A 23,043-nucleotide genomic window follows, 5' to 3' on the forward strand; every position below is an offset into this window, starting at 1 on the left:
TTTCTGCTGGGTTCCACATATACAGTTTAAGAGTCAGCCGAGGATTTGAGAGGAGTTTATATTCAGATTTTTAGGTTCCTTTTCTGCGGCTCTATCATTTCTGGGATTTCTCTCATGAAATTCCAGTCACCATGGGGGCCTCAAACTCTAACCTGTGATTCTGTAGCCCGATAAGACTATTGCTTTTGGCTTGAGCTCTGGTCTCTGTGTGCTATGCAGACTGGGTGACCCTTCATAGGAAAAGCCAGGTAAATATGGATGATTCCCATTTCATGAGGATTCTTGCTCCCCCTCCCGTTTTGGCCTGCTATTAGTTGTTCTCAAGTGTCTTCAATTTGTAAAAATGTTTTGCTTAGAGTTTGTAGCTGTACTAGGCAGTGGAATTAGCCCAATGTAATTTACTCCTCTACTACTAAAAGCCAGAAATTGAATTAGTCTCTATTGATGGACATTTTTTTTTTTTTTAGATGGAGTCTGGCTCTGTCACCCAGGCTGGAGTGCAGTGGCGTGATCTTGGCTCACTGCAACCTCCACCTCCCAGATTCAAGCCATTCTCCTGCCTCAGCCTCCCGAGTAGCTGGGATTATAGGTGCCTGCCACAATGCCTGGCTAATTTTTGCATTTTTTTTTTTCAAGTAGAGATGGGGTTTCGCCATGCTGGCCAGGCTGGTCTTGAACTTCCAGCCTCAGGCGATCCACCTGCCTCAGCTTCCCAAAGTGCTGGGATTACAGGCATGAGCCACCACTCCCAGCCTGATGGACATTTTTGTTTCTCATTTTGAACTTTCATAAATAACACTGCCTTGGTATATCTATACAATGTGACTGATTCACATATCCTAGCTTGCCTATCCTGATTGTTTTCTGAGTAAAATAGTGGGAATGATTTCTAAGCAAGGAATCACTAGGTCCAAGGGTACATACCTTTAAATTTTTGCTAGAAATTGTCAAATTTCACCCCAAAAGTGTTACAGCAACAATGTTTGTGATATCCGTTTTGTACATCCCCCTCAACACTAAGCATTATTAATTTTTAAAAATTTTTGGTAATCTAACTAGTAAAATTGTATGCCATCAGTTCCCTAGGCTTTCATTAGTTTATGAGTGAGGTGGGCTAACTTTTTTATTATTAGTCCTTCTACTTAAACTTTACTTGGGTATAGAAATGTTCATTTATTAGAATAAAAATTTCTAAGAGCTACTGTTTACTGAGCAATTCTTAAGGCAGATCTCGACTGGACAATCCTACCCCTGTTGCTACAGTTTTTTTTTGGAATGGGCATGTAACCCAGGCCTGAGCACTGGGTTGAGGAATGGTTGTATGACCTAACTGTTATAGTGAGAATGCAATGGGGGTTTTGTCTGAAGGTTTAGGGTAGAGAGACCTTCCTTCTCTCAAGACATTGATGAGGAATTTGGAGACTGAAGAGCTACTCCCATGAGAGAAGCCAGTTTGAGGTCAAAGAATACGCGAAGGGGGACAAAGCTGAGAAGATCAAAGGGAAACCGAGCCATAGCCTATGAGTTTGTGATGTGCTGAATCCAACCAACCTTGAGGTTGTCTTCTATCTGAAATTTTACATTATGACAACTTGTAATAGTCCTTATCGTTAAAGCCAGTTGAATTTTCCGCTGCTTACAGCCCAAAGCATCCTAAATCATATACTTGGATGGACTCATATTCTTCAGCAATAGGAATGTAGCTCTTTTTTCTTTCCTGTATATATTATTGTGCATAAAAAATGTATCTTAGACATTGAAGTGAGACCTCACAGTTTCTTAAATATGGAATGAGCAGTCATGGAACAGTGGCTCATACCTGTAATCCCAGCAGTTTAGGAGACCGAAGTGAGCAGATCACTTGAGGTCAGGAGTTCAAGACCAGCCTGGCCAACATGATGAAACCCTGTCTCTTCTGAAAATACAAAAATTAGCTGGGCATGGTGGCTCATGCCTGTAATCCCAGCTACTGGGGAGGCTGAGACAGGAGAATCACTTGAACCTGGGGGGTGAAGGCTGCAGAGAGCTGAGATCATGCCACTGCACTCCAGCCTGGGTGACAGAGCAAGACTCCATCTCAACAACAACAACAACAACAACAACAACAACAGCAACAACAACAAATTGAATAAGCGATCCCAAAAGGAAATGTGTTATAATTAATGCAAATCTACCCCAAAAGTTCATCTCAGACAAATTTCCGTCAAGCTTGCAACTAATTAGGGACAATGGGTAACAGGCTATTAGGTCATTACATATTATTATGCATAAAAAGTAGTTTTGTTATTTTTGTGCTTAGTTATGAACTAAACTCTGAGTTAGTTTATGATTTATGGGAGTTAATTGAGTATAATGATGAAGATCAAGAATTTTAGAATCAAATGGCCCAACACTCAGCAGGTGTGTGACCTCGGACAAATTGTTTAACTATTCCATGATCAGTTTCCTCAGATGCAAAGAGAAGTTAATGGTATTTATAGCTAGGGTTGTTAATGATGATCAAATGAGAGAACATGCAAAGGTTTAGCAGAATGCCTGGCAAATAGCAAGCCATAATGTTTGTTATTATAGTTACCCACTATTTTAAAAAAAATGTTTAAACAACTACTTTGGGGGCAGAAGAGCTAAGTTTAGAATTGTAGAATATAGAGACCGAAGAACAAGCCTCACTGAGCCACTGTTTGTCTTCCACATTCACTGGGCATTTGATGATGTGACTCATGTTGAATTTCTAAGGAATAGAGGTGTAATTGTATCTACGTCATTTTTTAAAAGTTTCAGATCAGAAATAAGTCTTAGTGTGAGCCTGAAAATTACCACCAGAGATAAGCCAAAAAACTCAGTTTCTGTTTTACTAAAAGTTTATTACTCTAGAATGTCTTGCTTCTTTTCTTCATTGAAGTTGTGCGATTTTCTTCCAGTTTGTTTCTGGATCCGACACTTACTCAATAAGGCAAAGAAATGTGACATTCTTGAATACTCCAAAGTGTCTTTCTCTATTTATCCCACTAGGGGGTATCCCATCCCCAAGGAGGCTGAGGTTCCTTTGGGTCTGTATTTTTCTTTTTCTTTTTCTCTTTTCTTTTCTTTCTTTTTTTCTTTTCTTTTTTGTTGAGACGGAGTTTTGCTCTTGTTGCCCAGGCTGGAGTGCAGTGGTGCAATCTCAGCTCACTGCAACTTCCACCTCCCTGATTCAAGGGATTCTCCTGCTTCAGACTCTGGAGTAGCTGGGATTACAGGCATGTACCACCTGGCTAATTTTTGTATTTCTGGTAGAGATGGGTTTCACCATGTTGGTCGGGCTGATCTCAAAGTCCTGACCTCAGGTGATCCTCCTGCCTTGGCCTTCCAAAATGCTGGGATTAAAGCTATGAGCCACAGGACCCAGCTGGATCTCTATCTTCTTGAAATGACTTTTTGGTATAAGTTGATTTTCATTTCTTCCTTTTTCTAAACCATCACAATAAGGAACATGTGAGAAAGTTTTGAGACAGGATTTACGGCCAATACCTTGGTTAGCTTCATCTTGCTTTAAAATTCAAGTTTAAATCTTGTCAGATAACGATGTGAAAATAAAGCTACAATGATGGAGGAAGCTTTGACTCAGTGTTCTTCTTCCATTTCTCTCTGCCTTTACACCCTCATTCATTCATTTATTCATGAATTCAACAAATAACTATTGGAAACTTATGTGGCAGGTACCAAGCTAGGGACCCGAAAGACAGAGGTGAACAAGATGAACGTGGTCCCTGCACTCATGGGGGCTCATGATCTGCTGGGACAGATATTAAATGGTAATTGTAAAAACTGTATCTAACTAGCGTTGTGATCTTACCTTGAGTGAAACCATGGGGTGGTGTGAACATGTAAAAGGGAGACCCTCATGTTCTTAAAACGTTGTCATATTAGAGAAGGAGCCTTTGAACAAGAGGCCCTTAATCTGAGACAAAGGAGTGGACATTAGCCAGAGGGAAGGGTACATGGGGAAAAGAACCTTTCATTCATTCAACAGATATCTGTAGAGTATCTGCCATGGGCCAAGCCCTATTCTAGATGCTGGGGACACATCAGTGAACAGAACCAACAGGGTCTCTGCCTTCACAAGGTCAACATCCTTGTGAAGGAGGAGGTAGATAATAAAGAGGATAGTAAGTAAGCAAATGATTAAATAAACAAAAATATTGTTAGTGGTGGCAAACCCCATGGAGGAATTTAAACAGCGTGGTGTGATAGCAAGTGGCAAGGGATGGGGTGGCTGCCTTAGAGATGGGGGTTAGTTTGGTCCTCTCTGAGAAACTGAGACCGAGGGCATGAGGAAGAAAGAACCAGCTATGGAAAATCTGGAGAATGGTGTTATGAACAGAGGAGACAGCACACACAAAGGCCTTGAGACTGGAATGATCTTGTCATGTTTGGGGCCAGTGTGTGGCTGCAGCAGAGTGGGGTGGGGGTGAGGTAGAAGGTGAGATCAGAGAGGCAGCCAAGGGTCTGATCATGTGAGGCTTTGTGGGCCATCATTAAAAGTTTGGATTTTAAAACACCACATGCTCTCACTCATAAGCGGGAGTTGAACAGAGAGAATGCATGGACAAAAGGGGGGGAATATCCCACACTGGTGCCTTTCATGGGGTGAGGGGCAAGGGGAGGGAGAGTATTAGGACAAATACCTATTGCATGTGGGGCTTAAACCTAGATGCTGGGTTGATAGGTGTAGTAAACCACCAGGGCACATGTATACCTATGTAACAAAACTGCACATTCAGCACTTGTATCCCAGAACTTAAAAGAAAGTTTAGATTTTGGTCCAAAAGAGTAGATGCTTCAGAATGAACAGTCCTTTTGACACTGAGGAAGAGAACAGACCCGCTGGCCCTAGAACCCATATCTAGCGGACCATCAACTTGTTAGTGTCCCTGGCATGGTCTTTTATTCCGAAGGGAAAAAAAAATGAAGAATAAAGAAAGTTGTGGAAATTGTACTGATGTCACCTATCAAGGATGAAAGAGCAAAATGACAAGAACAGTCTCCTGATCACTGGTCAACAAGGGGAAATGCTGGTCTTAACTACAAAAGAAACGCTAACTCAGCTACAAAGTCTGCTTGTCAAGGCAAAGTAGCTTTTGTGATTTGGAGTTAAAGATGGACTTTCCAGCATTTTTTTTTTTTTTTTTTTTTTTTTGAAATGGAGTCTCCCTCTGTTGCCGGGCTGGGAGGGATCTCAGTGGTGGGATCTCAGCTCACTACAACCTCTGCCTCCCAGGTTCAAGTGATTCTCCTGCCTCAGCCTCCCAAGTAGCTGGGATCATAGGCACATGCCACCATGCCCAGCTCATTTTTATATTTTTAGTAGAGATGGGGTTTCACCATGTTGGCCAGGATGGTCTTGATCTCCTGATCTGGGGTTTCACCATGTTGGCCAGGATGGTCTTGATCTCCTGATCTGGGGTTTCACCATGTTGGCCAGGATGGTCTTGATCTCCTGATCTAATGGTCCACCTGCCTCAGCCTCCCAAAGGATGGCATGAGCCACCTCACCCAGTCGACCTTCCAGCTTTTAATAATAAAGACCTTTTCAAGGACACACACAAAGAGTTTGGATTTTACAGGCTGGGTATGGTGGCTTACACCTATAATTCCAGCACTTTGGGAGGCAGAGGCAGGAGGACTGCTTGAGGCAAGAAGTTTGAGACTAGCCTGGGCCACATAGCAAGACTCCCATCTCTAGCAAAAAAAAAAAAAAAAAGTTTGAGTTTTAATGCCATGGCAGTCACTGGGTGTGTGGGTTGGGTTTCAGCAGAGGAATGGCTTGATTAAGTCTAGGTTGTGAGCTAACCCCGGCTGCTGTGTGTGTGTTTTAACTGAATGGATGTGCTATGCAGGCAGGATGTAGTAGACAGAATAATGTTCCCCCAAAGATATCCCCACACAGATCCCTGGAACTTGTGACTACGTTGGGTTACATGGCAAAGAGGACTTAAGGGAGCAGATGGAATTAAGGTTACTAATCAGCTGACCTTAAAATAAGGAGATTATCCTGGATCATTCAGGTGGAACCAAAGTAATGACAAGGATCCTTAAGCGGGGAAGAGAGAGGAAAAGGAATCAGAGCAAAAGAGATGCAGCATGAAAAAGACACCTTAAGGGGAGGAGCTAGATACAAAGAAGATAATAAGTGAGTAAACTCGACTTTGCTGACTTTGAAGATGGAAGGGTGTCCTCAGTCAATGAATGTGAATAGCTTCTCGAAGGTGGAAAAGGGAAGAAAAGGGATTCTCTTTACAAGCTTCCAGAAAGGAATCCACCCCTGCCACCATCTTGATTTTGGTCCAGCAAAACCCATTTTAGACTTCTGACCTCCAGAATGGCAATATAATAAATTTGGGTTGTTTAAAGTCATTAAGTTTGCAATATTTGTTATACCAGAGAGCCCTATAAGAAAGCTACTGTAGGCCTGGTGTTGTGGCTTATGCCTGTAGTCCCAGCACTTTGGGAGGCTGAGGTGGGCAGAACACTTGAGGCCAGGAGTTTGAGACTAGCCTGGCCAACATGGTGAAACCCCGTCTCTACCAAAATTACAAAAAATTAGCTGGGTGTGGTGGCACACACCTGTAGTCCCATCTACTCAAGAGGTTGAGGCAGAAGAATTGCTTGAACCCAGGATGCGGAGGTTGCAGTGAGCCAAGATTGTACCACTGTACTCCAGCCTGAGCAACAGAGCAAGACTCCATCTCAAAGAAAAAAAAAAAAAAAAAAAAAGAAAGCTACTATAACTGTCTAGATGAGCTTTGGTAATGGCTCAAGAAATACTTATTTACCTTCCCTCTAGGAGTGTGTTAGGTCCTCTTTCTTGGGGGTGATCAGGTCATTTCTATACAGGCAAGATTTGGCCTTTTGTGAGTTCCTCCCAACGCTTTCACTCCAAAGTACAACTAGTCCCCATGCACGGAATTCCACGTCACCTGGGGGAGTGAACACTTGGTCACAGTGCCAGGAGCAGACAGCTTGGGTGCATCAGTGAACCAGTGTGTGGGTGTGAACTAAGAAAGGCTACACTGTGACAGGAAGAGAGATGAATGCCATGACCAGGTCATTGCAGATTTGACTGGGTGCTCATCTGAGATTTGAAACAGGTACTCCAGTTGAAACTCTCAGATGCCTCATTCAGGCAACACACAGAGGCAACTGTCTAATTCCCTCTTCTCACCCCTGATAAATAGATTTCTACTGGAATGAATGAATGAATGAGTGAATGTATTAGAAAGGGAATTCCTTCTTTCTGTGGCTTCTTCAGCAAGCATAAGTGATGCTTGAATCCTCTTTATGCCTGCCTTTCTTTGTGCTTGTTCAAACCAGAATTCAAAGTATCTTGCTTGGTTCAGGGACCTATTTTTATAGGGCAACCCCCCAGGCTTAAATATTCAGCATTCATGAGTATTTTTTAAAGAATTCGTTGTAACCCACGAGCATGAACTCTATCTTACAAGATTCTTTTTTTTTGTAATTGGTGGCACAGAACAGTCTCTTATATTTAGAAGCTTGAATCTAGGGTTACGTATCAGGATACGTGCATCGTGTGGTTTTGCTGAATGCAGCTGTCCTGCTGCAGGCCAAAGGTAATTTGCTGATCCAGGAGCTGAGGCCAGCAATTTTATATCTGCATCTGTTTCTGCCCATAACTTATGGGCAGAGATAGGGCGACTTCAAGAGCTGTGGCCCTATCAGCCTCAGCAACTCAAAGAATGGTGGGTCCGGGACCGACCCTTCCTTCTCTTGAGTATAGCCAGTGTGTTCGGCTATAAAATGACGCCATAGTACTTTGTTCATGCCTCTGTCTGGGCACACTCATGTTTCCTTCTCGTGTGTGTGTGTGTGGGGTGTGTGTGGGGTGTGTGTGTGTGTGGTGTGTGTGTGTGGTGTGTGTGTGTGGTGTGTGTGGTGTGTGTGTGTGGTGTGTGTGGTGTGTGTGTGTGGTGTGTGTGTGTGTGGGGTGTGTGTGTGTGGTGTGTGTGTGTGGTGTGCGTGTGGTGTGTGTGTGTGGTGTGTGTGTGTATGTGTGTGGTGTGTGTGTGGTGTGTGGGGGGGGAGGGTGTGTGTGTGTGTGGTGTGTGTGTGTGGTGTGTGTGTGTGAGGGGGAGGGTGTGTGTGTGTGTGTGGTGTGTGTGTGGTGTGTGTGTGTGTCTGTTCCCCTCACTGGACTATTGCCACCTTCTCGGGGATCTCAATTAAACATGCTGGAATTCCCAAAGCCTAGCCCAATTTCTGTGGTTGAGTAGTTGCTCTATAAATATTGGTCAAAGGAGGAGATGGATGAGAGTGAGAAACCCACGGGGAAATTGTTTGGAAAGCTATTAGATTACTTTTGCCTTGCATGTGGAAGGTGTAGTAAGAAGTGGCATCCTTAATGTGGACACTGGTTTTTTTTTTTTTGCCCAGCAACTCTCTCTCCTTCTGGTAAAAGCACTTTGGTTTTCCTTTGGGGAACCACCCTTCCTGCACCCTCAATCCATAAAATCTGGGTGGAGCTGAACTCACATTCAGTTCCAGTGATTGAATTCTGACTTCAGGCCTGGCCAGTGAGGGTACCACATGCCCTTGGCCACAGCATCCATTTGTGTTGGCACAGTGGCTACACTTGTTTGTTAATGACAGGTATCCATTTTGATAGGTTGGTTTCTGTTTTATATCAATTGTTCATTATATTGAATCAAACCATTTCCCCCCCCTGGAGCTATTAGGGAAGAAATACTTTCCATGGGCATTGCTAAGCAGGTAGGAAAAAGTCCAAAGCTGTTGGCAGTCGTCTTGCCCCTATTAAACTGAAATGAACTCAGCAAGTTGGGGCTGAGACCTGGAAAGGTAAATGTTTCCAAAAACCCTGTGTGCCTGGATCCACCTGCACTTGAAGCAATCCCTGGAATTTTCCATTTTATGAGCAGTAAACTCTACATTTTGCTCTATTGAGCCAGTTTTTGTAACTGGCTGATCAAAGTCCCTTGGCTGATACAATACACCAATCCCTTTTTATACTGTGCTTTTGCGAGTAGGGCAGGGGCAATCTTAGCTTTGGAGGAAGCTCTGGACAAGCCCATCATCCCAACAAAGACTGTTTTGTTGCCCTTAGAGCTTAGGACCTAGGAGATGCCCAACAAAAATCAGAGGCCCTCTTGTCCCCAAGGATCTCATTTAATGACAGGATTTATTTTATCTTACTTTCACTTTAATGGGACCAACATTTTCAGTGCCTCATAAGAGGACATTTCTGGCCATTAATTAGTTGTGAGTGATGCCTCTCTAGCACCACCCCTGGCCTCTCTGGAGTCTTCCCTGGGGACTGAGGCTGGAATAGATGAGCTTATTTTGGTTACGAAAATCTCTGGAAGGTGGGGAACCCCAAGAAAACACAATTCACACACTGTGGTACACAGGCTTACTTAAAACCATTTTTATTCTGCCTCTCAGCAACACTTTTCATTTGATTTGGGTAAAAGACCAGGGGCCCAAACACACACAAACAAAAGACAGGATGTCAGAAACAGAAGATTCAATCTATTGGAATGATGCTAGCATCTCTGTGTGCTGAGATTTCGTGTCCCTGATTCAATGTCCTCCTGGGACAAGTGCTGGCTCATCACGACATCTGGGTCAAATGACCGGTAGACTCTGATGTTCATCAGCTTTTATTTTTTGCTAGGGTTCTATATATGAAAAAATGCTGAAATTCCCCATTATCCAAGAACAATGGTTTGTATTGGCATAGAACTTAGAATCCCTCACCCCTCCAGGGTTATTCACCTCTATCGTGGCAATTAATTTCCATAACGAACCTGTGAGGTAAGTAGGCAGGCATTCTTATCCCCGTTTTTCAGGTGAAGAAATTTTAGGCATAGAAAGGCTAAGGAACTTGCCTAAAATCAGCTTGCATAGATAGTTAGTGGCCAAAACCACCCCTGCAAAAGCAAAAGGGCATTGGAACTCAGGTAATTTGACTCTCAGCCTCTTATTCATTTATTCATTCAATTAAAATAATCTTCTTTCTTTTTTTCTTGCTCTGTCACTGAGGCTGGAGTGCAGCAGTGCAGTCCTGGCTCACAGCAACCTCTGCTTTCCAGATTCAAGTGATTGTCATGTCTCAGCCTCCCGAGTAGCTGGGATTACGGGCATGTACCTCCATGCCTGGCTAATTTTTGTATTTTTAGTTGAGATGGAGTTTCGCCACATTGGCCAGGATGGTCTCGAGCTCCTGACCTCAAGTGATCCACCCACCTTGGCCTCCCAAAGTGCTGGGATTACAGGCGTGAGCGACCGTGCCTGGCCAGAATAATCTGTCTTTCTTTTGCTTTATTGTCACCAGGTTTCTAACATTAATCCTTTAAAGTGACTTTTGCCACACATACCTATCTGGTGTGTTAATTACTTGATATTTTCTTGAGTTCCCCTGTTTTTCTTAATTTATTTGAACAGAAACAATATATCACATCCCCGACTGTGGGAGGCTGTAGATGGAAGGTAATAAATAAAATAAATACCATGACACAAGACAATAGCATTAAATTCTATCTAGACAGAAGACTCTAAACCCGAGGACTGCTCTTTCTTTGTTAAAAAGGGAAAAGAGCCATTGTGTCGGGCAAGGTGTTAAGGGCCCGCCAGTGCTAAACAGAGACTTTCTCCTTGCTGTAATCAGGATGAAAAAAGAATAGGAAAGGGGAGACATTCTTTGGGATTTGGTATTACTTAAAGTCGTTCCTAGAAACTACTGAAAAGTGATCTTGTGTACCACCAGTGGCACACTCCTCATGCTCTGTGAGACATGGGGTTACTGTGTTCTGGCAGGCAGAATAATGGCATCATTAAACCAGTACGTTCACATCTAAAGGGTTTACATTTGACAGAAAAGAAATACAATGGGTGGCATTTCCAAGTGGCATCCAGGAAAATGAAAGATCTCTTGCCTGAGACTTGCTAGAGAAAGAGAGGAGAGAGAGAGAGATTGGAAAAAAAAAAAAAGCACATTGTATAAATACATCCAGTGTATTTCCAACACTGGGATGAAGAAGGTGCTCATGTGCCTAGAATTGGCCACTAAGTCCATTCTCAGAGTCTGTTTGAGTGAAGAGTGAGGTTGTGGTCAAGTCGACCAACGTGGATGCAAGCAAGAGAGGGGGCCTATTTGAAAACATTAAAGATCAAGACAAAAGGCCAGAAAAGCCCCTTCTTTGGGTCTTCGGTAACCAGATGGGTGAATTCTGGGCATGGGAGTGCTGACTCCCAGAGGAAGAGTTGCTGAAAGTTGAAGTGAGGCTACAACATGTCAGAACAAAAGGAAAAGCAAATCCACAACTTGAGCTCTACTAGACAATTTTAAACATGCTGCAAATGTTTGTGCTCGAAATTGTAAAAACTAGCACTTACTGCTCTTCTAGAAACTTCCCTCTCCCCCTATATGGAGACCCTTGGATCACCCCAGTGAAAAATTATGCGATTTCCTGAGGCTTGCCTCTGGAGGACAGGAGTAGACACCACGGGATTCGCTAAACTGCGACAGTGAGATTTCATTTTTCTTTTTTCTGTTTTCTTTTCATTTTTACAAATCAATGACTTTGGCTGATCCGGCTGTGCAGCTTGAATTTCCTAAAAATTTGGACTTCTTTTTTTTTTTTTCCTTGTTCATTTGCCAGGGACCTGCCTCTGGAGAGTCCTGGAGGAAAAGATCTCACAGTCTGAAGTCAAGGATCCATTCCTCAGAAACTCCTTTGGGGTGTGTGTGGATGAGGTGCATCCTCCATGCTCACAGCCTGCTGACCAACTGCTGATTCCTCAGGAACTGTATGGGGGAGAGAGAGAGAGAGAGAGAGAGAGAGAGAGAGAGAGAGAGAGAGAGAGATCATGGGCTGAGCTTCCCTGGTCGGCTTTCCCAACTCGATGGCTTCCTTATTTGATGGCGATTACTCTGGTTAAACACATGCTGAAATGTACAAGCCCTCCCGCACACCTCTGACTCTAAGCAAGGGCTTCCTTTTGAAAAACATATTCTATTTGGAAAATGTATTTTATCTTACATGTGATAAATGCCAAAAAACAAACAAACAAAGAAAATGAATACGGCAAAATGCCTCTTGAGCATATCTGAACCTCACTCTCCTCCCTGAGGGTTAGTGTGGTAACTCGTAGCAGTTTGATGTGTGTTCACCAGGTGTTCTTCTCTGCATGGAAACTGATCAGTAAGCATTTAGAAATTATATACTTATCATGTGTCTGTGTTTACATAATGGGATCATGCTACAATTTCTTTTTTTGTTTTACTCATTTATTTATTCAGTGCATATTTACATGCCGGGCACTGCTCTAGATGTTGTTGACAGTAGCAGTACCCAACAGTTACCTAGAGAGTGCCGGGCACTGTACTTTGTGCAATTTAACCCTCACAGCCCTAAGAGGTAGGCACTGTTGTTATTTCCATTTGATGTATGAGGAAACAGAGGCACGGACTGCTTAAAAGATATGCCCCAGGGCACACAGCTGCTTAAAGGAAGCACCTGGAATGAAACTCCAGCAGTCTAGCTTGTAAGTAGGCACTTTAAGGGCCATGCTCTGTTATTATGGGCAATAATAGAAATGAAAATGTTCCTGGAGTTCTCATGCCAGTAGGGGGAAACAGACCATAGATACATAATCTGTCAGGGAGTGGTAAGGAAGAAAGGCAAAATTGAGGGAGAGCCTCTTTGTTAAAGTAACATATGAACAAGTGCCAGAAGGAGAGATGGGAACCAGCTGAGTGGCTTTTAGGAGGAAGAGAGTTCCAGGCAGAGGGAACGGCCAGTGCAAAGGCCCTGAGGCGGGAATGTGTGTGTGCGGCTCAGAGAGAAGACTCTGACAGGGCTGAAGTGGAGGGAGTAAAAGGGAGAGAGAGGGAGTGAGAACTGGGAGATAAGGATGGGGAGGTGGCAGCCAGATTATGCCGGGCTTGTAAAGTCATAATAAGAAGGATGTTGGCCGGGTGTGGTGGCTCACACTTGTAATCCCAGCATTTTGGGAGGTTGAGGTGGGCAGATCACCTGAGGTCAGGAGTTTGCGACAGCCTGGCCAACATGGCAAAACCCCGTCTCTACTAAAAATATAAAAATAAGCCAGGCATGGTGGCACTTGCCTGTAATCCCAGCTACTAGGGGGACTGAGGCAGGAGGATTGCTTGAACCTGGGAGGTGGAGGTTGCAGTGAGCCAAGATCGTGCCACTGCACTCCAGCCTGGGCAGCAGAGCAAGACTGTATCTCAAAAAAAGAGAAAGATGCCTTCATGTTTATACTTAAAAAAAAAATAGAGATGGGATCTCTCACTATATAGCCCAGGCTGGTCTTGAACTCCTGGGCTCAAGTGATTCTCCTGCCTTGGTCTCCCAAAGTGCTGGGATTACAGGCATGAACCAGGGCACTTGGCCCTGTCTCTATCTTTAAACTGCAGTGTGGTATACAATCATATGAATACATCTCTACTAATTTAACCTGCCTATTGATGGACATTTAGGTTGTTACAAGGTTTTCCCTATTGCAGACAAAGCTGCAATGAACATTATTGCACATCTGTGGTTCACAACCCTGGCTGCACATTAGAATTACCCAGAGAGCCCTACAATCCACCAATGCCTGGCCCTAACACTGGAGATACTAATTTAATTGGTCTAGGGTGTGCCCTGGGCATTGCTTTAAAAATTTTTTTATTTTAATTTTTTGAGACAGAATCTTGCGCGGTCACCCAGGCTGGAGTGCAGTGGCACGGGTACAGTGGGCTGCAGCCTTGACCTCTTGGGCTCAAGCCAGCCTCGCACCTGAGCCTCCCAAGTAGCTGGGACTACAGGTGCGTGCCACCAAGCCCAGATAATTAAACATTTTTTTTTCACTAGAGATAAGATCTTGTTATGTTGCCCAGGCTGACCTCCAACTCCTGAGGTCTAGTGATCATCTGGTCTCTGCCTCCCAAAGTGCTGGGATTACAAACATGAACCACAGTGCCCAGTGGCATTGACATATTTTTAAAGCCCCCCCAGGTGATTCTAACATGTAGCTAGGGTGAAGCATTACTCTGTTGCATGCATTTTTGTGCACCTGTCTGTAAAACGGATACTGAGAAGTAGAATTGCTGGATTGGTGGGCGCAGCATTTTAGTTTATTAGATATATCCAGATTGACTTTCCAAAAGACTGTCCTAATTTTCTCTTTCACCACTGGTATAGTGTCCAATTTTTCACATTCCTGTCAACCTTGATATTACCCATCTTTTTAATTGTTGCAATCTGGCAGCTTTAATTTGTGCTTTCTTGATTACCAATGAGGTTGAGCATCTTTTTAATGTTCATTCTGATTTCTTCATCAGTGTGCTGCTAGCTTATATCCTTTTCAAAGCAAAAATCCTTCCACTGTTGTTGGCAACCTATCAGATTTGTCTGCATCTCCACTTAACTGAACCAACAGAGAAAGACCCTTCTAAGCTTCTGGAAATAGGTAATGATTCCCATTTTTCATTATGGAATCACAAAAATTCTCTGAGCAAAACAGTTCCCGGAAAGGCTTTCCCCAGCCAACAATGCAGAAAAGAAGAGGGATTTGCTTTTACACTTTTGCAAAACAGGTCAAGTTCTTGCTTCATGTCCACCTTAATATGTATGCCTCCTTCCAATTCTGATGCAATTGAAGAATATTTTGAGGCCAGGAAAGGATTTATTTCAATTTGCTTATGGGAGAGAAGCTTTCCCAGTGCAGAATGGGTCAGTATCTTCTAACTCTGTGCCTGCTAACAAGACACAGTCATGGGACCTTTACTCCTGTTTAAAGGTCAAGTTTTTCCTTAATGAAAACCTTGGAGCACAAAGGCTGTTGTTGCTAAGAATGGCAAATGAGCCAGGCGTGGTGGCTCACGCCTGTAATCCCAGCACTTTGGGAGGCCGAGGCGGGTGGATCATGAGGTCAAGAGATCGAGACCATCCTGCTCAACATGGTGAAACCCCGTCTCTACTAAAAATACAAAAAATTAGCTGGGCATGGTGGCGTGTGCCTGTAATCCCAGCTACTCGGGAGGCTGAGGCAGGAGAATTGCCTGAACCCAGGAGGCGGAGGTTGCAGTGAGCCGAGATCGCGCCATTGCACTCCAGCCTGGGTAACAAGAGCGAAACTCTGACTCTAAAAACAAAACAAAACAAAACAAAAGAATGGCAAATGAGCATTTTTAACACACAGCTGTGTACCTGGATATTTATACCTCAACAAGACCACTCAGAGGTATACATTCAGGGAAGTTGCATTGTATGTGCATTTAACTTATGGCAGATCATCTATTTATGTTCCTCAAAAAGAAAAAAGAGAAGCTGTTTAAATAGAGCTGGAGTTTCTGGCTACCATTTCTGGCTCAATGCTCATGAGTATGGATGGGGATATCACGTCTGTTCCTCCTATGTGAGCCCAGATTGTGGTTCCAGTGTTTAAACAGATGCCATGAATCCTAAACCCAGTTACATACTTCAGCTGGCTCTCAGCCCAAGGAACGGTCACCTCTTCCAACACTGGAAACATTCAACTGGCTGTGCTGGGCTGATCAAGATACCATGTGTGAGTCTCCAATAGGGTGCTCTTCTATGGATACTCCCAAGATCAAGTTTGATTACACACAAAGCTCACCTTGTGCCCTGACATGAGAACGTCACCCCTGAGTAACATGAAGCTCCGGTGGATTACCAGGGTCATCTGAGAATGTCATATTTGTCATACAGGACATTTGCCTCATACCCAAACTTTGTCGTGGTCAACTGTTTTTGCCGCTAAGGATGTTCCACCAAATTCCACAGAGCGTCAGATTAAGTGACCATGAGCCTGATCTCACGGAGAGAGGAAAAGAGTTGGGTGTGGCAGCTCAACCCTGTAATCCCAGCTAACTCAGGGAGCTGAGGTGAGAGGATCACTTGAGGCTGGGAGTTCAAGACAAGCCTGGGAAACATAGTAAGACCCCCATCTCAAAAACAAAAACCAAAACCAAAAGGGAGGGAGGAAGGGCAAATTTGGGAGGTGTGTAACCTTTCCAGGGAAGCTGCAATAACTGAAGCTTCTACCACATATCTTAGGTGTAATATTGTGATGTAATAAGAAATAAATATTTGGTCTCTGCCTCTGGTTCCTGAGACAGAGAGCCTGACACCCTTGTAGACTGGGTGCTAGGATAATCTTTTGTTTTGAAGTTTTGTCTTTGACTCTAGTTTCTGACACAGAGCTCTCAAATCCCTTGGAATTTCCTGGGTGATAGGACTATATTTGTTCTAATGAGGTAACTCTTGGTGGGCTCCTGGATGGCCTCAGGTTGAGGGTAGATTGCCAGGGGAACCAACCATTTGGTCAGAAGGTTGGAACTTCCAGTCCCACCCCCTGGACTCTAGGGAGGAGAAATGCCCTGAAGGTTGAGTTGATCACCAATAGTCAATGATGTAATCGATCATGCCTATGTAATGAAGCCCCCTTGCAAAACCCTAAAGGACAGGGTTGGGAGAGCTTCCGGATTGCTGAATGTGTGGTGGTACTTGGAAGGTGGCACACGTGGACAGGACATGGAAACTCCGTGCCCCTTCCTACATACCTTGCCCTAAGCATTTCTTCCATCCTACTGTTCATCTGTATCCTTGGTAATATCCTTTGTAATATTCTTAGTAATAAATGGATACACGTAAGTAAGTGTTGCCTTGAGTTCTGTGAGCCACTCTAGCACATTAATAGAACCTGAGAAGGGAGTTGTGAAAACCCCCAAATTAGAGCCAGCCAGTCAGAAGCACAGGTCATAACCTGGGGCTTTCAATTAGCATCTAAAATGGGAGGCAGTCTTGGGAGACCAAACCATTATTAACCTGTGGGATCTGACCCTAGCTTCCAGTAGATGGTGTCATAATTGAGCTAAATTATAGGATACCTGGTTGGTAGTCACTGGACAATTGCTTGGCGTGTGGGGGAAACAAAACACATCTGGCCACAGCAGCGCGTTGTGTGGACTGTGTAAGAGAAGAAAGACCGTTTATCTTTTATCTTAGGGATGTAAAAAAGTCTTGTTTGTTGGCGCATGTCCACACAGGGAAGAATGTTCCGCTAGCATCGTAGTTCTGCAACTTTAGTAGAATATTTAGAATTACTTTTGGGGGAAGGTGGCTTGCGATATTTCTAGGCTACTCAGGAAATGAGGTCCAGGAACCTGCATTTTTATAAACATCCCAGATGAATCTGTCGTAGGTGGCTCTGAGGTTTGTGCATTGAGAAACATCCCTAGAATAACCTAACCTTGCTTGAGTCCTCAAGGTATCAGCAGGAAGCAAGAGCCTGCAAATATGTTGGTTTTGACTAGGGATTTGAATTACTCGGATTGATAAATGGACGGTTACTATTTTTAGACATTTCACCTGTGTGATTTATTTCTTCACTTTCTCTAGCAACTTGAGGGCGGAGAGTTTTCTGACTTTGAAAGACTGCAAGTTCATGATCCTGTTTGGATGAGAACAATTCCCTGCTGTCAATGCAGCATTCTATCCAAAACAGTTTAATATTTCAGTTGAATGCTTCCCAGCTCTTAGGAATTTGATGTCATGAAACCCCGTGTTTCACTGTCCCAGCCACCATGTGGCTTATGTAGATATCCTGTAAAATAGGATGAATTTGGGTAAAGACTATCATGATCTGAGATTATGCTGAGGAATAAAACTACCTGGGATTTCAACCATTTGAGCTTTCAATCTGTTCTTTAACATATTGGTTACAGCATTATTGATAAGGATAAAGAATGATTTTTTAAAGGCAGGGAATCTACAATTTTTTAAAAGGCAGGAGTTTACTTCAGACAGTTGTTTTTTTTTTTTTTTTTTTTGAGACAGGGTCTCACTCTTGCTCAGACTAGAGTGCAGTGGTGTGATCATGGCTCACTGCAGCATCAATCTCCTGGGTTAAAAAGATCCTCCTGCCTCAGCCTCCCAAATAGCTAGGACTGCAGGTGTGTACCACCACACCCAGCTAATTTAAAAGAAATACTTTTTGGAGCGACAGGGTCTTGCTATGTTGCCCAGGTTGGTCTCAAACCCCTGGCCTCAAGAGATCCCCCCACCTCAGACCAACGTATTGAATTACAGGTGTGAGCCACCACACCCAACCTCAGACAGCGTTTTGGAATGAAATTAACTCAGAAAACTCACATATTCATGGATTTTTGGCTCATTTTCAGGTTTCGAGTTCTCTAATGTCAGATTTTCCCATCTCCTCTGTGAAAGTAGATTGTTACTAAAGAGCCTCCCTGTGGGTACACCTGCTAGGTGGCTCTTCATTCCCCTCCTTAGTGTTGGGTTAGACATAGCAGATTAGGATGACGAGTTTGCTATAAATGAAAACTGTCCACAAATGGCCACCATTTGCATGTTCTTCCTTGTGGACTTTGGTGGCAGGATATTTGCCAAAGTTAGGAAAGACTGTTCTGCCCGAATCCTCAGGTTGGGAGTAGGGGCAGCTGAAAACTGCAGATGTTCCTGGATCCCCCTTCTGATTTAGCACGTTGGAATCTTTTGAAGTGAGGCTCAGATGCTAACTTTTTTTTTTTTTTTTTTTTTTTTTTGAGACAGTCTTGCTCTATCACCAGGCTGGAGTGCTCTATCACCAGGCAGGAGTGCAGTGGCACAGTCTCGGCTCACTGCAACCTCCGCCTCTCAGGTTCAAGCAATTCTTCTGACTCAGCCTACCTAGTAGCTGGGACTACAGGCATACGCCACTATGCCCAGCTAATTTTTATATTTTTAGTAGAGATGGGGTTTCACCATGTTGCTCAGTATGGTCTCGATCTCTTGACCTTATGATCCACCCACCTCAGTCTCCCAAAGTGCTGGGATTACAGGTGTCAGCCACCCTGCCTGGTCGATGCTAACGTTTTTTTAAACCTCTCCAGGTAACTCTTATGTAGCTTGGGCACTTCTGCCTCAGAAGTTTCACATTGCCATTTAGTTCCTCCCATAAATGCAGGCTCGGAAATTTTATTTCAGGGGATTACTGAGAGATAGACCATGTTACTTGGAAGGCAGAATTTACTTCATTCTCTAATGGCTAGTTCCTTCTTCCCTGCTTCCTTCTTTCTTCTGTCTCTGTCTGCCTGCCTGTCTCTCTCTGTCTCTCTCTCTCGCTTTTAGCCATACACACACATGACAAAGCCTTTAAATTTGAGTTTCTCCATGGAATTATATTTTAAAATTTATTTGATTACTATTTGAGATAGGGTCTCACTCTGTCACGTAGACTAGAGTGTGATGGTGTGATCATAGCTCACTGCAGCCTTGAATTCCTGGGCTCAAGTGATCCTCCCATTTCAGCCTTCCAAATAGCTGAGAATACAGGTATGTGGCACCACACCCAGCTAATTAAAAAAATTCTTTTTTTTTTTTTTTTTTTTTTTTTTTTTTTTAGATATGGGGTCTTGCTATGTTGCCCGGGCTGCTCAAGGAACTCCTGGCCTCAAGAGATCCTTTCATTTCTGCCTCCCAAAGTGCTAGGATTATAGGCATGAGCCATGGTGCCTGGCCTGTTTTTTTCAATAGCAGAGGGAAAGGCATCTAGAAGGAATTTGACCTTACAGATGGGGAAATAATTCCATTCTCATTTTATAGTTAGGGAAATTGAGGCACAGAGAGTTGAATAACTTGCCCAGATGGCCTGTGTGGTAGAAGTAGGATTTGAATCCTGGTAAAGCTAGTGTTAAATCAGAAGCTCCAACCATGGTGAACACTGCCTTTTAGGAAGAAGCAACAGAGAGGCTATTCTGTCTCATACATTTTGTTCCTAAGAAAGCTTCGATCACAAGCAGAGACATCAACCCTTCATCCCCAGATAGAAACATATCTATGAAGGCTGGAGAAAGTCTACATATGAACACTCTAGATCCCTTGCAGCACTTCCTGGATGGAGTGCATGAGCAAACTGATCTTTGAAAGCAAACTGTCCGCTACAGATGGCAAAGTAGATAGTGTCTAGCCTGCAAATGCTTCTTTTGTTTCATGTCCCCGCCATGTGTTTTAGTAATGTGAATTGGTTGTCAACATCTAAAAATCAGGAGATTTTACATAAAAACCCAGCTTTTCAACACCTCTTGAAAAGTGAGCCCGGTGAGGCCTGCATGCTAAGCAGCCACCATTGGAGCAGAATGATGACAGCTTCCTTTAAACTGTGCTTTTGAAATCACCGTGGTCTCCACCACTTTGTATCGTCCTATAGCCAGCCTACTTCGTGTATATCCTCTGCCTGACCCTTGTACTCCTTTGATTTTGTGAACCTTGGCCCTGACTCATCGCACATTTCTGTAGCTTGAAACCTCACCATACTATTTCCCCGTAAATAAGTCCTGGAGTTAGCCACAAAGCAGGTGCTACTTACTGGCCCTTGTTACCGGGTGTACTAGATAGGACACATTGACTTAGAGGCAGTGCAGAGTTTGGCTAGGAACACAGCCTGCAGAACCACGCTATTCTGGTTTGTTTGTTTGTTTGTTTGTTTTGTTTTTTGAGACAGAGTCTTGCTCTGTAGCCCAGGCTGGAGTGCAGTGGTGCAATCTTGGCTCACTGCAACCTCTGCCTCCTGGGTCCTGGTTCAAGTGATTCTCCTGCCTCAGCCTCCTGAGTAGTTGGGATTACAGGTGCATGCCAGTACACCCAGCTAATTTTCATATTTTTAGTAGAGGTGAGGTTTCACTATGTTGGTCAGACTGGTCTTGAATTCTTCACCTCGTGATCTGCACGCCTTGGCCTCCCAAAGTGCTGGGATTACAGGCATGAGCCACTGTGACTGGCCACTATCCTGATTTTAAAACCTACCTTTTCTACTAACTAGCTATGAGACTTTGGGCAAGTCACTAAACCTCTCTGAGCCTCGGTTTCCTCATCTGCAAAATAGGGATAATAATACCTATCTACCTCTTTGGGTTGTTCTGATGACTCAATGAGGATTAATTCACATAAGAGCTTAGAACAGTACCTGACCTACGTCAAGGTCTACGTTAGTGTCAGCAGCTATTATTATAACCTACTTAGCTCAAACACTAATCTAGGCAGTACGTATTTTCACAAGTTCCCAGGAGTCAAGCCAAGGCTTGGCTTCATTCCCTTGGAACACTGTCTTTTGAGTTTCGTTCAAAAGTACAAAGACTTGAATTCTATTTAATAGCATCTTGAATTCTGAGGTCCTTTCCCAGTAATATTGATAATAATAGTAATAATGGTATTAATACATCATTTGTGTTTTTGTGCACCCACTGAAAAGAACAGAGACACCAACCTACGCATCCTGTGGGTCATCCAATTAACCTTTACAATAGCTTTATGACCTGGGTACTACCATTATTCCCATTTTACAGGTGAGGAAACTGGGTTTTGGGAATGTCAAACAATTGGCTGAAGGTCTCACAGTGAATAAATGGTGGCAGGCACCTGGGTCCAGGCAGTTTGATGCCAAAACTGCACTATTAGCTCCACACTCTGTGGCCCCCCTACTCACAAGTTCACAAGCACCTTACACTTTCTCTTAAGAATATAGTCAGGTGCATTCACGTATATTCTTCAACCATCTTTCTCTTTACAGGTCAACATCAAGTTTGTCATCCTGCAGGAAAGAAACTTTGAGTTTTCTTTCATGTTTGAGTGTCCTTTTCTCTTTTCTTTGGCCAAAGCCATTTAACTTTCTTTTGTGACACTAGCTGTTTGGATATCTACACAGCTGACACTGATTGTTCCTGGGTCTGTCTTGTCTGATAGGAAGTTGATCTACCATGACATCTGCTACTGTCTTGGTTGCCAAAGTTGGGTTGGCTGATCTGGAATGTCAAAAGAGGTCTCCTTTGTCAACCAAACGAAAGACGTTGACCTTCTCAGCTCAATGCGTGTAGAACTTTGGTCAAGGGTATAGGAGTAGCCATGCCGCTCTGGCAGAAAAGTGAAAAAATTTCTCAGCATTCTTATCTGTCTTACCAGGAATTACACAGCAAGACCCTGGGCTTGTCATTTCCAGGTCTGGGTTGTCTATCACATGACCTTGCCCACTGTCAAACCTCTGATGGCAAGTCTTATTGATTTGAGCGCCCATCCGAGCTGGTTAGAGAAATCACAATAAATTTGTCCCAGTCCAGAGGGATAATACATCAACAGCATCCATCTCTCTGTGAGATGAGAACTCATTGTCAATAACAAAAATATGTGGTGACTCTTCTGCTGTTAAACTAAGAACAGTTATGCTAGTCTGAGGCAAAAGAAGGTAGGATTTTATTTAGCAGATGACATGCTAGGGCAAAGCAAGTAGCAATCTTAAATATCCCATTTACTCTCCTGCATTTCCCACCCTCTTACAGTTACGTGGAATTATGTGACTGATTTCAATCAATGTGAGCCTAAGCGACATTTGTCGCTAGGCAGTAAAAAGCCCATGTGAGATTCTCCAGTCTTCCTCTCCCCCGCCTTTGCCTGGGGACACCTCATGTTCTAGATTTGAAGTTGGCAAACTACAGCCCACAGACAGATGCCTGTTTTTGTAAATAAAGTTTTATTGGAACACAGCCACGCCTGTTCATTTCTGTATTGTCTATAGCTGCTTTTGTGCTAAAATGGCAGAGCTAAGTAGCTGTGCCAGAGACCATGATCGAGACCATATGGCCTACAAGGCTTACAAGATTTTCTATCTGGCCCTTTACAGACAAAGTTTGTTGATTTCCATTCTCGATAGAGCAGCTGCAAGATGGTGGAGCTTCGTATAGCGTGGGACCCTGAGTGACTGTGTGGAGGAGAGACCTTCCACTGACCTACATGATCCACGTAATGAATCCATATTGTTGATTAAAGAAGGATCAAAACATTCTTTCTTGATAAATGACTCAGTCTGAGGTATTTCTTTATAGCCATGCAGAATGGATTAACACACTACTTTTGTGCTACAAAGACAGAGTTGAGTAGTTGGGACTTTGTCCCTATGTCCAGAGAATGTAAGGCAAAAAATATTTACTATTCAGTCATTTTC

The 23,043-nt window shown here is 43.5% G+C and overlaps 1 protein-coding gene across 2 annotated transcripts in view; it reads right to left on the minus strand.

Annotated features, from left to right (window-relative positions):
* Positions 1-9,418: 9,418 nt before the first annotated feature.
* The window catches only part of TMEM233 (transmembrane protein 233), a 50,311-nt gene continuing 36,686 nt past the window's right edge, over positions 9,419-23,043 (minus strand). Inside the window, exon 3 of one of the 2 annotated variants that reach the window (XM_003932196.4) lies at positions 9,419-11,824. In XM_003932196.4, coding sequence (XP_003932245.1) covers positions 11,818-11,824 — 7 coding nt within the window. In that variant the 3' untranslated portion in view covers positions 9,419-11,817. The other variant, XM_074402168.1, reaches the window with a different exon arrangement.

Source organism: Saimiri boliviensis, chromosome 7 (genome assembly GCF_048565385.1).
Source record: "Saimiri boliviensis isolate mSaiBol1 chromosome 7, mSaiBol1.pri, whole genome shotgun sequence".
NCBI classification, from domain to species: Eukaryota; Metazoa; Chordata; class Mammalia; order Primates; family Cebidae; genus Saimiri; species Saimiri boliviensis.